Raw genomic sequence first — 17423 nt, forward strand, 5'->3', positions numbered from 1 at the left:
TCTAACCTGTCTGTCTTTGGACTGTAGCAACACATGCAAACACACAACCAACACTAGAGTGGCACTTTGAGATATACCTCTGCCAAGCCACAATAGTCCCCTTATGAAACTAAAATGAAACTTCAATTCACTAGATTTTGGGTCTGCTTCAAATTGCACACATTCATAAATTGGTCCACTAAACATGACTGATATTTGTCAAAAAGATCGATGAATTATTCTTTGATAAATCAAAGAAAATGTTAAAGAAAGTGCAAAAAAATCCTGGATCCACCCCTATTTTGCTGCACCAATCTAATTCTACTACTCATTCATATCTTCTATTTTGTAAAACACGTTGCCTTAAATTTGAAAGGTTAAGCGTGTAGAATTTAGTGACATCTAGTGGTGAAGTTGCATGTTGCATTTGAATACCCCTCAGCTCACCCTCCCCTTCCAAACATGATAGAGAACTTGTGGTCATATTCAGTTGTCATAAAAACTCAAAAGGTGTTTAGTTTGTCCAGTCTGGCTACTTTAAAAAATGGACAGCCTCCGTACATCACAAGGATTCTTTATATAAAATGTCTGCCAATAGTTCCCTTTTACCTAATTGTGACACACTGAACCTTTGAAGACTTACAACTTTCATGATGTCTTTTTTATTGACTTCATCCCAACAGTTGATTTACCAGGTTATCCATTAATTTGAGGTTTAGCACATTCCTATTGTAAACAAACAGGGAGGTTGAACCATAAGATCTGTATCCCTGACTCAAAGCTGAATCTGATTGGACGCTGGAGTAAAGCCCCCTGCAGGGAGTCAGAAGAGGACGAGAGGGGAGAACTGGACATCACTTAGACTGAACCACTCAAGAGCCGTTTGTTCTGACACCCACTGAGCTGAGATAAGGACGAGGATCCTGGGCTACAAGAAATATATAAGCTGATTGAGGCGTTTGAATTAAAGAGAGTTTAATTGTTGTAACAGAAGCTTTTAACCAGCTGAGGATGGGTAAAACAAAGGACTCCGGGGAAGATGAGAGACCCCAATGGGACAACAAGGCGCAGTACCTGTTGACATGTATCGGCTTTGCAGTGGGACTTGGAAACGTTTGGCGTTTTCCTTACCTATGCCAAATATACGGAGGAGGTGAGATGCTGCCTTTACGTTCAATTTTCCACATTTCACATTCAACCAATTACATCTAATGTGGCAGATTTTATATGTTAATGTCATCCAGTCATGAGATGCTTTAATGTTTACCACAGTTAAAATGTCCCAAGAGCAAAAGGTTGTACATTAGTTTGTCAGGCCAGTCATTGTCCCTATGGACGCACAATGTTGAGCCTTTTCTCTGTTTGAGGGATCATTCCCACCCAAGGACTGAATTCCAGTATCTACTTCCTCATAGCTGTCAGTGGTATCTGGAGCCCCAAAGCCACAGAATCCTAAAGCGCCTGGGTCGGGGTCAGGTTGTTTAAACAGACGATCCTGAGTCTATCAACATTGCAGGTTGAGATACAGAGACTCCCACAGGCAGAGCTTCAAAATCAGCCCAGCATCTATTTGACCTCATCTTAATGATCAATCAGTTGCCCACATTTCTTCCTCAGATTATTTGGTGAATGAACAGTGAAGGGTAGTGGTGATTTAAATACTGTTTTTATACATATTTATCATCACCTGTTACCTGTCAGTTATGTTTTTAGTAACTTGGATACTAGTGATTACACTGTCACTTAGCATTGTCTAAAATGCTAGTTACTCACTAGTTACTATAGCTTGATCAAGATCACTAAAAAGTAGTTGTCACTCAGTTTATTTAAATCATTTGATCGTAAAATGTATTGTTTAATTTCTCAATTAGGTTTGTTGACTCGGCTGACATTAATGTTCACTTCATGTCTTCAGGCGCGTTCCTCATCCCCTACCTGATAGCTCTGGTGTTCGTGGGCCTCCCCCTGCTCTACCTGGAGCTGGCCATAGGACAGAGGCTCCGCAAGGGCAGCATCGGTGTCTGGAACTCCATCTCACCAATGCTGGGTGGGCTTGGTACGTGACTTTAACACATATGTGCAATGTTTGGCTTCATTTCAGAGCACATTTCTTTAACAGAAAATGTCCCGACAGTTACAATTAATCACTATCATTTATATATATCTATCAATTTCCAACGTGTTTGTGTAATGTGAAGAATTATGATATTAGCTAAAATTCTAAATGAGCTATTGTTCTATTTGCACAAAGAGGGAAAAAAGTCACAGGGTACCTATTCAGCTATTTATACCGGTAAACACAGGAATGCCCAAGCACCATGTACGTTTTTTTTACCATTAAAAATGATATACAGGACATCGCAAAGTGTTGCAATGTGCCGTTTAATAAGAGCAGCATGCCGATATAAATGTCTGCCTCTGTCAGGTGCTTAATAAACACTGCTTTCTTGCTGAAAGGCTTGCTGTTCAGTGTTTTTCCTGACAACGTGATTTCCTACATGTAGGTGTTGCCTCTATGGTGGTGTCCTTCCTGGTGGCCATTTTCTACAACACCATCCTGGCCTGGGTTCTCTGGTATTTCTTTCACTCCTTCCAAAATCCGCTGCCGTGGAGCCAGTGTCCACTAAATGAAAATCACACAGGTAAGGAGGAAGCCCACCTGTCTCTCCCCCTAGATCCCCTCAGGTCACTGTCAACACTTCCACGTCGACAGTAACAGAGATACTCTCGGATAGCAGCTCGTTATGAGTAAATTATCAAATGAGCTTTCGAGAATTCCATAAAGAGCACTGGTTAACTGTGAGGCTCTATGGGGCGTTTCAGGTCAAACAGGAGAACATTGGATTGTTTTATGGCACAAACACATATTACACCACAACATGAAATTTTATTGTTTTGCTTTCATGCCAAGTTTTGCTCAGTGACGGAGTGAAAAAAACGCCTTTTCTTTATGGTTTGGTTTTTCAGTTATCGTACGACAGGGTTGGAAATGCTACATATTTTTCACATTTTAAATTGAATCATAAGGGAACACAACTTAAATGCCAAATAAATCTGAACAATGAACATTTACGAATATAAACTTAGGTTTGCCACAAGCATAGACTGCAAATAAAGATGGACAACGCATCTGCACTTCCTCCAACTATCCAGAGATGAAGACAAAATATCCCAGATACGAACGCTGCCATCTTGCACATTTGGAGCCAGAATCTGCGCAGTAACAATGTCAGTGTCAGCTGTCACTGTTGCCAATGTTATAGCCTATACTGAAGGCAGCCACCAGGGGGCAATCAAGAGACTTTGGCTTCACATTTGGGGAGCAGGCATGTCGTCCATCTTTATATTCAGTGGATGGTTACGTGACTAAATGCATTTTTAAACCAAAATAAACACAAATAACTTTAACTTCTCCAGACGCTGTAAGTGCTAGTTCTTCTTACCTGTGCATGTGTCCATGTAGGTTATAATGTAGAGTGTGAGAAGAGCACTTCGTCAAATTACTTCTGGTACCGTGAGACCCTGAACGTCACGCCTGACATTGAGACTAGTGGATCCGTGCAGTGGTGGATGGTGATCTGTCTGGCCAGCGCCTGGTGCATTGTCTACATCTGTTTCATCAATGGCATCCAGTCCATTGGAAAGGTTAGGAAAAATACGAACTTCAAATTCAGATTTGATCAATGTATCATATCTAGTAATGTTCATAATTTCTTTTAAATAGGCTGTGTATGTGACAGCCACCTTCCCTTACCTGGTGCTGACCATCTTCCTGATTCGTGCCCTCACTCTGCCCGGAGCTAGTGATGGACTGTCGTACCTCTTCACTCCTGATGTGAGTGCGGAGACTTGCTGCTACTGCAGCTGAGGGAAAGTTAGCTTCTCCCATCAGAGAAAACACACTGACCCAATGTGTTATCTTTATGCTCACTCCAGTGGGAGGTCCTGAAGAACCCCCAGGTGTGGCTGGACGCTGCAACCCAGATCTTCTTCTCCCTTTCTGTGGCCTTTGGAGGTCTCATAGCATTCTCCAGCTATAACGAAGAGAAGTAAGAACTAATTCTCCTCAGTTAGCTCGACAAAATTGGAAGGATTTTGTAAAACTAAAGAAAAAAGAAAAAATATTATACTTTTAACTCTGTTCTATTTCTATTAGAAACAACTGCGAGAGGGATGCTCTTGTTGTTGGGATAATAAATAGCGCCACATCTCTGTATGCCTCCATATCCATCTTCGCCATCCTGGGATTTAAAGCAACTACTGGCTTTAACAAGTGTCTACACGAGTATGTATGCATGCACATCAATATGATTTTAAAGCTTCTTCTTTCCTTTCTGATACCAATGAGGAAGATGTTTTTACCTCTGCAGAAACATCTTGGATCTGACGAACCACTTTGAGTTTTCCGACCAGAATATAACACTGGAGAACTACGAGCACTGGTTTGAGTATCTAAATCAGACGTCTCCTGATCAGGTGGCCAATTTGCAACTGAGGCACTGTGACCTGCAAACATTCCTTGACGAGGTATTGAAATTTTCAAAAAATAAATTAGCATTGCTCTTGCCTGAGTCTCATTTTTCTAATCTTCCTCTTCCCTGAAATGCTGGCTGTGTTCCACTCTCGCCTCCCCGTTCTCTCAGTACACAGTACATCATGTGCCAGTCAAACACGCACAGTCCCTTCAGGCTTCCGCATTACATTCTTTTCTCCTTCATCTTCCTCCCACAGAGCGCCTCAGGTACCGGCCTGGCTTTTATTGTGTTCACCGAGGCAGTGGTAGAGATGCCAGGCTCGCAGATATGGGCCATATTGTTCTTCGTCATGCTCTTCAGCTTGGGCCTCTCCTCCATGTTTGGCAACATCGAGGGAGTCCTCACGCCCATCCATGACCTTAATCTGGTGCCAAAGTGGATCCCGAATGAACTTGTAACAGGTCCGTGCAAATCTGAGAAAGTTACAAGTTGTGATGTCTCCGAATTTCCTCTCTGAAAACATTTTTTTTCTCTCATAGCCATCACGTGCTTGGTAGCCTTCCTGACGGCTCTTATCTTCACACTGGGCTCCGGGAACTACTGGGTGGAGGTGTTTAACAGCTACGTGGGCTCCGTACCTCTGCTCATCATTGCATTCTTCGAGTTAATTGGAGTCATTTATGTCCGTGGAATGAAAACGTAATCCCTTTACTTCTTCCTCCTTTTCCCATAAACCTCTTTAGCCTCATACAATTCTAATCCCAGTTTTGTCTCCTGTGTCCTCTTGATAGTTTCAGTGAAGACATCCAGTTCATGACTGGGAAGAAGCCCAACATCTTTTGGAGGGCCTGCTGGATGGTGATCAGTCCCTTAATGCTAATGGGCGTGCTGATTGCCTACGTGGTCATTCAGGCACAGAAACATCCCACCTATTTTGCATGGAACCCAGAATATGTAAGAACGCATATAGATATTACACTCAGTGACAGATCTCTACAGAATGACGTAACATCTTTAAACCTACCCAGCACCAAAAGACCATTGATGAACATTGATGACTTGCTAGTGGACATATTGGAGCCTTTCGCAGCTACAGATTTTTAGACCATTATGTTGTTAGATTGGTTGGAAAAGTTATTTATTAACACTGATATAAAATGAGAAACAGCTATCAATGCTCGGAGCAATAAAATACTACTCGTTTGTAGTGTCCATGTTGTTTGCACGACTCAACAGCATGTGAACACACAGGAGTCGGAAGAACGACGTCTCGGCATGGAACCATGCAGAGAACATGAATGCAGCATTATGTTCACCTGCAGTTCAGGAACATGTCTCCTAATGTGGATGCACTCACTGTTGCAAACATGTTTGCTATAGTAACATAATGAGCTAAAGCTACTATCGCTATCCTCAAGTGAAACGAAAGGAAACAAACTTGAACGGCACTCAGTAGAGGAAGCACACACCTATACAAGGGCCTTATATCTTGCACCTTATATTATAACGTTGAAAAAAAGTGATGAAAAAACAACCTGGATCCGACCCTTTTGTCTGGATCCACGTCAAAATTTAACGGATTCTTTCTTGGCCTAAATCCCATCCTTTGACCAATTCTGTGGGAATTCGTTCAGTAGTTTTTGCTTCATCCTGCCGTCAAACAAACCAACAATTAACATAACCTCCTTGGCAGAGGTTTAAAAAAATGTAATAAAAACATCAATGGAAGCTGTGTCTTTAATACACAAACAACAGTTTCATGCTAGAAATGAACCAGGTTAAACACAGGGACTTTAAGCTAAGCTGAGATAACTGCTATATGAAAGATTGTGGTATCAAATCTTTTCAGCTCACTCTGTAGCTAGGAATGAAATGAAATGATTACTTGTTTGTCTGCGTCTTTAGGAACTATTCCCTGCAACTGAAGTAAGGCCATACCCAGACTGGGCCTTTGCCATAATCATCCTCCTCAGTGTGCTCCCTGTGATTTCCATCCCTGTGGTGTTTTTCTACAAACTGATCGGCTATCTGCGCAAGAGGTCCTCCACACAAGTCGAACTAAACCACTACTGCAACGACGGCTTTGAGGTGGAAACGCAAGAACAGCGGAAACAGGAAGCTTAGGATACGATTCGAGCAACAAAACTAGTGACTTCCTGATGATCAGGTCTGGATTTTTCCTCTAAAATCACAGAAGAACTGACATGTAATCAGACACTTTTAACCTTTTCTATTAACTAATGACGATGTTTAAATTAGCAGGATTCTATTAGGACAGACATGACATATGACAAATCACATTCGTTGACTCGAAAACAAACTGGATTTATTGAACATCCATATTCTTTACTTTGTTATTCACATCATGCACATTACACAGTTAATGTGCATGAGCTAGATAACGTTCAGTGTAACACATCAAACTGAAACACGCACAATCGTCTTTGATTCCGCGTTTACAAAACCTTCCATTTGAACACAAACACTGCAGCGTAAAGAGCTGCTTCTACATCATATTGTGTCGAAATTATTTAACTCACTGTAATGGCTAACAGGCTTTCTGTGGCTTGATTGTCATGTGTTTTTCCGTGGAAAACTACCGCACAGTGTAAATCAAAGTCCAGAGAGAGAAACAGCTCAGAGTTGAGACTAGGACTGCTACGGTAGCTCGAGAAATTTGAATCATCCATTTATATTGTTGTGGAGGTTATTGTTTTGTTGGGTGTGTTTATGGGCTTCACTTTATCATTTAAGTGTTTGATATAACGTGACTAAGAGCCGTTTTCGCTCTCTGTTGCCAGCCAGTTTAACCGATATTTGTTTTGGCACGACGACAGGTCAGATAAATCCGAATGACTGATTTCAACACACTGCTCATCTCAGTCTCTTGAAACCTGAGGATGAGACAAGCAAAGTAAAAAAAAAAAAAAAAAAGTTTGTATTAGTTCATAATTTCTAGGGGGGAAAGAAATCTGTGGATTTTGGAAAATTAAAGACTAGATAATATTAAATATGTCAGAGATGCTAGATATAATACTTGTTCATACCTTTGAGCTGCTGAGGGTTTCTTAGTTTCTGGGAGCTGTAACTCGAGCAAGCATCTACATCTGGATGGCCAGGAAGTCAACTGGAGTCCTGGGGTTAGTGGCCTGTCGGACTCTGGCCAACCTCATGTCCCCCAGGCGCCGCTCCAGACTGCGCTTCCCTGCCAGCAGAAGATACGGATGTGCTTTTATTTCTCTTTAATAGAGAACAAAGACATTCTTGTGCTTGAACTTTTTCCAACACCTGTAAAATCGAGTTACGGTGGCAATAAACTGACTTAGAGTTCATGTAAGATCACATATTTAGTGCATCTCCCACAAAGTCAACATTCACAGGGATTGGCCCTTCTCAAGGAAGATGAGGGCTTTCTTCTCCTGTACGTGCAGAACGAGCAAAGTTTTTAATGATTTTGACATTTTCTGGCTAAAAACAAACATGCTGGGCAGTGCAATAGTGGCTCAGAGACATAGACCTCTCCCAATTTACTGCACATGTTACATCCATGCACCACTGAGAGTAATCCAGAGACCTATAGCATTCTGCAGAAACATCTCGCCTGGAGTTCAGTTTGTATGTTCAACATGTACACTGTTAGATCTTTTCTGTGCAGTTGATTCAACTGCAGGAACATCTTGAGAGAGAAACTGCACTTATTTCATTCATGACCGAAGATCAGCAATGTCGGAATTAATAGATAATATCACATTACATAACACATTGACAGAATCAGGAACTAATGGATATTTTCTATTCTAGTTAACAGCAGTTACGACAACTCTTACCACTACAATCTGTTTAACATTAGACTGATGCTGCATGGTCACATTTGATTTTTTTTAAACAATAATCCATCTGCTCCTTTGACCTTTTCCCATGAATAAACAGTTTTTGCACAAAGTGAAATGTGGGGTTTTGATTTCTAAAGTCAGTTTACAGCCATTATCTAAACTGAATTTCATCTCAGTCTCCAAATGATGAAAGGGAAAAAACTATGACAGTTAATTATTAGCTGCAGCCATAACACACTTTTCATCTTACTTTTAATATTTTGATTATTTTTGAATATCTAATATATCTAATGTGCTTTACCATGTAAATAATCTTTGTGTTGCACAAGGTGCTGTATCTTTGTCCGCATGAAACGTGCAGTATAAACTTTTTTAGCAGTGCTAATCGTGACAGAGTCTGTGTGATATTGTTTCTGCACGAGTGCGTTTCTTGAGGTTACATACGTTTGTGCAGCCGTGTGAGCAAATCCTTGTACAGAGGACGATGCTGGGACAGCACCAGCAGGAAGGAAAGACAGAAAATCAACTCCACTGCTTCATACTGCACGACGCCCGTCTGAGCCTTACTGCCTAAAATCAGACCTGGAGACATGAGAAGCAAGAAGGAAAGAAAATCATTCAAATGTGTGACTTCAGATTGTTTCTATTAATTTTCCAAGATGAAAAGTATAAAGCAGGAAATGTTGCCTTTGTTGCTGTGCCTGATAAGATGATTGGCGTACTTAGCCATGTCCCATATCATTTTCAGGAAGTATTCAGGGTTCTTATCAACCCTCTGTCCAAAGGGCAAACTCTGGGCACACACGTGGAACCTTAAGAGGAAAACAAAAAAATTTTAAAAAAAAGAAGGGAGAGAAAACCGAGATAGATTGGACTCATTTAGATATTTACATCCTGAGGTAAATGGAGGTGTAATTACACAGCTCAGTGCAGGTATTGACTGATAATATGTCACTGTTTATCAATCCAAGGCCGGTGAACATCACACACACACACATTTCAATGCTTCACTGGACAGTGGAAACAAAACATTCTCACCTATTCAATTTGAATAAATTGAACACATTATCAGATTATAAGAGCCATATATTATATAGATTATATATTATAAGTTACAGAAATTAGATCAGCATCTTTACCTGCATGCATGAAGCAGCACCAGCTTGTAGATGTTGTTGTAGACTGCCTCAAGAGAATTGGTCTGAGAAGGGAAACCAACGTGTCATTATATTCAGCAAAAATGTACACGTACAGAAATTAAACCAGAAAGATCGAACTAGAAACAAATATGTGGGACTTCCACTTCCATCGATGCAACTAAATAAAATGCAATATTTTTGTGAGGTATACTTGAGTCATATTTTCTATTCTCTGGCCTTTTTCACCGTTTGTCTCATACATGGCATTCATTTTCTGATGCTTACTATAATTTGTATTTGTGTGTTATGCGTTGAAATTAAAATAAACTTGATTATTGTGTAACTTGACAAGTTTACAGCAGTTTGTTGCTGTTTGAGGGGAACGTCCCACTAGTAACCTTGGATAATTTTGCCATAACATGTTGATGAAGCCTAAGAGGAAGTGCAGGTTCACATTTATACCTTTATGGCCTTCGAAGAAGATAACTAAGATATACTCATTTTGTATTGAATTAAGGATCTGAATCTTAATGTAAGCATTAGATTTCTGTTTCAGTGAATTTACATATTGTGTGTGTGTGTAGATTGATAAGTAAAAAACAAATGTTTTAAACTTTTAAAATTATTATTTCACTGACCTTCAGGTCCAAGAACAGGGCGTGACATTTGAGTCTGAGGATGGACGTCAGTTTCCTCTTCATTTGCTGTCCGGCTGAGTGGAAAGAGCCCAAAGTGAGGCTGTAGCGCAGAGACAGGCCTGCATAGCTGGGAAAGATGGAGAGTAAGAAGTAAACAAAGACAAAGTAAATGGCTTCAAACCTGCAACAGGCTTTCTCATGATAAAATGTTGAGCATGGTGATACAGGTTCAATATGTCCTGTGTTTTACTTAAGAATATGAATCATCCATACTATACTGGTGATCGTTTCTACCCACCGTTTCATTTTGGGCTGTTCTGGACGAAAAGTGACCAACGTGAATGAAACATGATTTATTTTGTTTTTGCTCCAAATATGTGGGTCCATGTCGCACTGTGAGTTCGGCTCAAAGACGCCCCTTGTCAAGCTCTGACGACCAAAGATGAAAAAATTCTAACAATGTCAGAAATGAATTGATCATCTCACAATGTGACTGCTGCTACAACCTATGTCAAACCAATATGAATGCAGTATGAAATGATGTAGTGAATATATAGAGCCTGTTTTCCACAAAACCACCGATGACCTATTAAATCATAGCAGGTTTTACCATCCTACAGTCTATAAACATTAAAGTAGATGTTGTATTTAAATGAAGTTCCTCTATTAAGCATGATGTGGGGCTGGCAATAAACCTGCATGATGCTGATCAGATCTCACTGTGTCAGCCACATTTACAAGTTGATACAAAGTGCAGGGATGAGTGATGCAGCTTACGAGAAACCGTAAACATTGACAGAGCCCAATAACTCCTCATCCGAGAAGCAAATTGGAGGAAATGATTCAGCAGCATGACTCCGACTGAGGGGAAGTTTTCACCTGGAATAGTCTTTGTGGACGTCGAGAGAGCGCGTGTCCAGCAGCAGTCCACACCAGGGGAAGAGGCAGTGAGGGGGAAGCACTCGAATGTCGGGACAAGAGTCAGTGCTTCCTGATGCCTGGAAGTTGAGCACCACCTTCTGTGGGTTGACCACTAGACCATACTGTGGTACACCAGCCAGCAGGATCCTACACACACAAGTGCAAATGCCATTATTAAGTGCTCGATTTAAAAGAATTGTGCATCATGCTGTTAAATCTGCTTCTGCGTTCCATTAAAAATAATAATGTATGTTCTGGATATGCATGTGTTCCACTTGACTTGTCTCTTTCTATCTTTTACATCTTATGCATGTTAATACTATTCATTTAATTCAATTATGTGTATCTTATATTTCAATGTGTGATTGTGATATATTCCTATTCATTTGTTTTAAGGTTCTGTTTTTGTGTAATCCTGTAACATAGGTTTTAGATAACCGTTGATAGTTAACTGTTGATAGTTTTAAGAAACAACTCAAGATCTATTTCTATGATCTTGCTTTCAACAAATTGTATCCCTTTTTAAACACCATAGTCTTCATGTTATACTTCTTTTTAAACCTTTTACTAGTTTTATGCTTTTACCCTAAGTTTATGTTTCATTACCAATTTGTTCTAATTGATCTTTGAACTTATTTCATGTGTTTGATTTTATTCTACAGCACTTTGAGCTGCATTTTATGTATGAAAGGTGCTGTATAAATAAAGATAATTACTATTATAAAGTGGTTAAAGTTTAGATAGAAAATGTATTTTCCAGAAGTTCAAAAAAATTCATAATATCTAAGAAGTGCCTGAGGAAAGTAACATTTATCTGTCAATGCTGGTATTTGACATACTTGAGGAAGGTTTGTGCTTCATGCAAGTCTGGGGTGATGAGGAGGAAGTCATCCACCAGTCTCATCAGACACCTGCAAGAGACACAGAGATAAAGAAAGAGTGCTCTCTGCTGCTGCACACGTGTTACTGCATCTACAGACAGAGAGGTCTGCTGTACCCTTTGTTTTTAGAAACATCTTTGAACAGGACATTCTCCATGTGACCGTAGCAGAGACAGCAGAGCAGACTGGACACAACGGAACCCTGAGGAATCCCTCTGCACTGACGGTATGTCCTGTAAAACATAGCGCCAAGAATCCCATTAATTGTCCTGCGAACACTGGAAATGAAAGAAAATTACTTATGGCATGCTGGTAGTGAAAGTAATTTTATTGTTAAACAAAACACAAGATAATGCTTACTTTTTGCCAAACTGAACAACACTGCCAGTTAGCATTTGGGTGAAAAACTGTGACACTTCTTTGCTGTGAAGATCGGAGGTAAAAAGCTGGAAGAAAGAAAAGTAAGAAAGTAAAGTAAAAAAAACAAAATTAAAAGTATCAAAGATCCTTATGGAAACCTGCTGACCTGCTCCACTAGAATGGCATGATGGACTTTCCCTTTTTTCTGCAGTGACGTCACAAACCCTTTCATGTTGGTGGATCCTATGTTGTCCTCCAGGAAAGCTGCCTATGTGGACAAATGGTCGAATTACATGTGTGTATACAAAACATACATGATCATGCGTGCAGGTATAATCCTACCTGTCTGACAAAGGTCTTTTTCAGGCCTTCATGGGAATCGACCCAGATCTTGGCGTAGCGGCGGGTGGTAAAGAGTTCATCGTGGTCAGGTGACAGCACCTGGCCAACCACCTCAATGAGTTTGTCATGAGGCAGACTCTCATAGGCTCCACTCACATCCACCTGAAACAGAGAAATCGCAGAATGAGTGCTGAAATTACAATTAAGAGAAATAAAGCATTTTTATGCATCGATTTTACCTGAAAATAGCAGCTTCAAAATCAAAAATTGATAGCACACTGAATGCCTGGTCTTGCTCTATGTAATTCCAGGTTCCATCTCCCAAGAGAACTGTGAACTACCACACTACACCACCAGTAGCTGACAGCATTTTAGCACACAAGTGGTGTTGGTTCAGTCAATCAGAGTAGTCGAACACGGACTTGACATGAGTGAACATCTGGATTCCTTTTTTGTACTGAGGTGATGCTTTTGTGTTTGTTGCCTGAGCGACTGATCTGTTCTCTGAGTTTTTAGCTACCGGAGGTTACGCTGCTTTCGTGACCCCTAAGAACTCACATCCGAACAGAATTGAATTTGCCATGGTCCTGTAAAAAACACCTGAGACTGTAGAGACAAAGTTAAACCTGCTGTATCTCAAAATGGACACTTCAGTTCATATGTACATGTGGTACACTGTCCAGCCTGTATACTCACCGACATAGTAAAACAATAATACTTTTGACAAGGTTGTGTTTACTTATATCAAACACAAACATTTCTGTGCTCACTGGAAATCACAACAATATTTTAACCACAACAGGAGCCCGTCAAAAGGTCTGTCGGCTACTTTGCTCCCATAAAGACTTCAGGATAAACCTTTTTCTCTCTTGTGTGTGCACCCTGCTTCAGGCTACATCATCATCAGCAACAAGGATGTATTCACCTTCATAAGCTGCCATTTTTGGATGTTTGAAAATAAGATGGTGGTCCCTCCCCAACAAGTGCCCATCGTATTACACTGCCCTTGTTGGTCGTTTTGCAGTCATAGTGCACTGCATGTTGCTATACTTGAATGCACTTGCAAACTCAAAACATCAAGCGAAGCACAGCAATGGTCTCGCTTTCACCTTAACGAAGTAGAGGGGTTGTGGCTTGTCCTTCTGCGCTGCAGCCAGAGAGCTCAAAACCTTGTGAATGTCCGTCATCCCCCAGACCGTGGAGCCCAGGAGAGAGGGAGTGCAGTGCGCACAGGCCCGCAGCATATCCAGCAAGTCCCGGACACGACTTTGGTGAAGCTGCAAGGACAAAAGGAAAATGTCCCAGAAATGCTACACACACACATCAAAACTTTTAAACATGTCAGGGAGAACATTAATGCTATTGTAAAAATATACCCTAGTTTTAGCATCAGCTCCTATGACTCGCGTGATCGGCCTCATGCCGTCAGTCTTGGGAATGAAGCGAAGGCGGGAGACCACCGTAGCTTTGGGGAGGGAGGCCACCTGTGTCGGCGTCAACTCTTCCATCTGACCCTTGGAAAGGTGACCTCTAAAATCACAACAATGGTTTGTGAGCTTGTGCCCCGTGACTGTAGAAACAATTTGCAGATGTGTGTTGTTTGAGTGTGTACCTGAAGGCCAGATCCTGCAGTTTGGCCCAAACTTCCTGTCTGTAGAACCTGAGGGCATTCTTCTGTCCCACGCTCTCAGTCACATAGAAGCAGGCTCGGACGAGGCTTACAACAAAGCCATCCAGAGCCCAAGCCAAGAACTGACCCAGGATCCGTGTCCGGTATGAGAGCTCACTGGGCGGGACCCTGCCTGCAGATTACACTGGTCATGTCATCAAAAAACACATGTACCAAGAGAAAACAAACATTTCTTATCAGTGACAATCTTACCTGTCTTACTGATCTTCAACCAATTACAGTCATTCACCTTCATCTTCCACAGCAGTTCAGCCAATGAGAGCTTCTCAAACTTGCCGCTGCGCAGGAAGCCCCTGACCCTTGCGAAGAAATGTAGTCGGTTGTGGTCGGAGCCCCACAGCTCGTGTGGGATCACAGCGGAGAGACACTCCCTGACAAACAGGTAGACCCTGTGAGGTGCACAGCGTTGAGGCAAGAGGGAGATCAGTTCTTCCTGCCCTGCCTTTCTCTCCTCCAGCAGTGGACACATCCTCTGCAGTATCCTGCTGTACGGACATCTCCTGTGTTGACACAGCAGCTGCCTGAACAGGGGAACCATGTTGAAAAAGCGCCGGGGAAGTTTCTTTGGATTCCTCTCAAGCCCGTTTAGATAGGCCAGTCCCTCAAAGAAGACTATTCTCACCAGATCTCTTCCTTGTAGCCTCCTGGATCCAACACCACTCTTCTTTTTCCTGTTGAGAAGGAAGCTACGCATTCCCCTTCCCCCATACAGGAATCCCAGCGTGCGAATAAAACACTGCGAGGGAGGTAATGGGGGAAAAACCCCTGATCTCCAACTGGGTCCTCCCTCCAAGGGACTTATTGTTGTGTGAACGTCAACAGGCTGTTTAGAACCAGTACCACCATCTTCCAAGGGCTTCACAGATGATGTTCGTTCCACAGACATGGGCTGCTCTTCCTCCACTGTCTCAGTACATACCTGATGGACGTCTAGTGTTTGTTTTTGCTGTCCTGCTCGTCTTCTCTTTCCTGAACATGTCATTACCTCCTCGCCATCCTTCTGATCACTTTTCCCCCTCTTCCCTTTTACATCTGCTCGGTTCCTCATCTTACTGACTGTTCGGTTGTCAACTTGGTGTCTCTTTTTCAAGGTCACCGACTCTTGATGCTTTCCAAGCTGGGTACCGTTATGTGCCCTGCGACGAGGCTGGAGATAAAACCTGGGGGCGGCAGTAGCCATGGAGACCCTGTCATACACAGGAGGGCCACTCACCTGGAAAACACATGAAGGGGGGACTGCCACGAACACAGAGCAGCTCTCCAACAGGTACCGTGTGATGTCCGTGCCGAGACGTACTGTGACCTTCTTCCACAAGTCACTGCCATGGATGTAAGCGGCACTTTGAGTTATATCTCCTTGGAATTTAAAGTGGTCTGCATCCCGCTCCTCCTGAGCAACAGAGCGAAAATTGTAGCCGTGTGCCAAGACGTTTCTTTTTCTTTTTCTTTTCACACTGTTGAGAACGAAGGCCAACAGTTCAGGCAGAGAGCAGATCTGTGGGAATGAGATAAAGAAAATACACCACATTGACGAGAAGTATGCGTTTCACATTTGAGTCTTGGCCTTTACATTTCTCTGACGCATCATGAAAAAAATATGAAATAGCTACTCACCAATATTGCGCTGCTATAACTCTGATACAATGTTAACAGACTGTTTATATGAAATCATAATTACATTTTACTCTAAAAAGAGTGTCATCGTGATGGATGAGAGCTAAAATATTCCTCGTTTTTTATGAGATATAAATATAGTGAATAAAGCAAGACATCTGGGTCACGTCATTAGGAACAATTATGTGATGATGAAAATCATGTGCAGTATCAGTGATGTAAACTGGATGCACATGCTGGTTAACATGGGTACAGGTGATGTTAAAATAGCTTTGTAGAGCCTACTTCCTTTTGCAGGTGCAGCTACAGTCATGCAAAACCAGAGAAGCTTCAGGTGACATAAAATGATGCATTAAGAGTTTGGCTCAAGCTTCCGAGGTGGACATCATTATTCATCTGAATTGAAAAATAAAGTACTGCACTGTTCACGTCACTCTACTTAAACTACTTGCACTATTTCTAACAGAAAAAAACTTTTTTGCAGATCTGTGTTTACGTACAAACTGTTTTGTTTTTTTACTTGCTCGTGCAATCATCCTGTGCCACTGCTCTTTACTTTATAACATTTCTGTACTTTGAAAGGTGTATATAATGTACATACTCAGATTTGTATTTAATTTATTCATTATTATTCTTAGCCTTGTGTACCTCATTGTGACTTGCCTGGTGCTGTAACAACTGAATTTCCCCGGTGTGTGGATCAATAAAGTTGTATCTTATCTTAAGGAATGTCCCCACCCACCTTTCAAGCTCTGCTGAGAAAGTCTATGTGAATCAGTGACAGTTAGCAGCACATCTAGGACAAGCGTACCTGGCTGCAGCTCGGTATTTGCTTTAGCTCCTTGTCAGAACAGACGTAAACCGTCCGGACGAAGGACTTGAAGCGGTCGCTGTCGGTCTGCTCCACCAGCACCGCCCTCTGTCCCTCCCTGAACACGAAGCTGTCTGCAAACTCCTCCAGAGTCTGGATGTGCAGGTAAAGTGAGCGCAGGATGTCAAGCACCGCGGACATGTCAGTGGACGACATACTGTCCTTATAAACCCGTCTGTCTCCCTCACTCAGGGCGGGTGAGTCTGTGAAATCATCTATTCGTAGTGGGCAAGTTGGCACTGAGCTGCATGCGTCGTTTCAATAGCCCGCGTCTGTTTCAGCCAATGAAGGAGCCGTGTTTAAGCAGTGGTCCAATCAGAGAGCTTGATACTGCAGCAGCGAAATCACAGTTGGCCAATGGCGAACAAGAAAAGGCCCTGTTCGTGAGTTGATGACGAAATTGACAGTTCAAGGTGATTTAAAGTAGTTGTACACACATGTTGTCATGCATGATCAAAACCTCATGCGATTCTTTTAAGGAAATGTGAAAACAAATAAACATATATATTTTATATTTATTTTCCCAGATAGAGTTTTATCATGGGCACCACCTAGACCTCAACCACAGCTTTTCTTAATTTTGGAACGTTTTTTATGTTTTAAACAAACATTTCAGTAACTCATCTTATCTTAATCAGTATTACACTGAAGCAAAATTGTGCAAAAATATAAGGTCACAG

General features: G+C 41.7%; 2 protein-coding genes across 2 annotated transcripts; one reads left to right on the forward strand and one right to left on the reverse strand.

Moving 5' to 3' along the window:
* Positions 1-765: 765 nt before the first annotated feature.
* On the forward strand, positions 766-6886 carry LOC117770749 (sodium-dependent neutral amino acid transporter B(0)AT3-like). Its single transcript, XM_034600440.1, has 12 exons — positions 766-1132; positions 1895-2035; positions 2484-2621; positions 3443-3624; positions 3704-3814; positions 3916-4028; positions 4136-4264; positions 4350-4506; positions 4711-4915; positions 4994-5153; positions 5246-5408; positions 6360-6886. The coding sequence occupies exons 1-12, from the start codon at positions 991-993 to the stop codon at positions 6576-6578; spliced, it is 1860 nt and encodes a 619-aa protein (XP_034456331.1). The 5' UTR covers positions 766-990; the 3' UTR covers positions 6579-6886.
* tert (telomerase reverse transcriptase) lies at positions 6812-17017 on the reverse strand. Its single transcript, XM_034600434.1, has 17 exons — positions 16684-17017; positions 14451-15753; positions 14181-14370; positions 13945-14098; positions 13678-13845; positions 12569-12730; positions 12393-12494; positions 12227-12312; positions 11983-12099; positions 11825-11896; positions 10944-11132; positions 10065-10191; positions 9427-9488; positions 8975-9099; positions 8732-8869; positions 7502-7659; positions 6812-7348 (listed from the first exon to the last, which is right to left on the reverse strand). Exons 1-16 carry the CDS (start codon positions 16897-16899, stop codon positions 7556-7558), a joined length of 3315 nt encoding a protein of 1104 aa, XP_034456325.1. The 5' UTR covers positions 16900-17017; the 3' UTR covers positions 6812-7348; positions 7502-7555.
* Between the last annotated feature and the right edge of the window lie 406 nt (positions 17018-17423).

The sequence above is a fragment of the Hippoglossus hippoglossus genome, chromosome 11 (genome assembly GCF_009819705.1).
Source record: "Hippoglossus hippoglossus isolate fHipHip1 chromosome 11, fHipHip1.pri, whole genome shotgun sequence".
Taxonomy (NCBI): domain Eukaryota; kingdom Metazoa; phylum Chordata; class Actinopteri; order Pleuronectiformes; family Pleuronectidae; genus Hippoglossus; species Hippoglossus hippoglossus.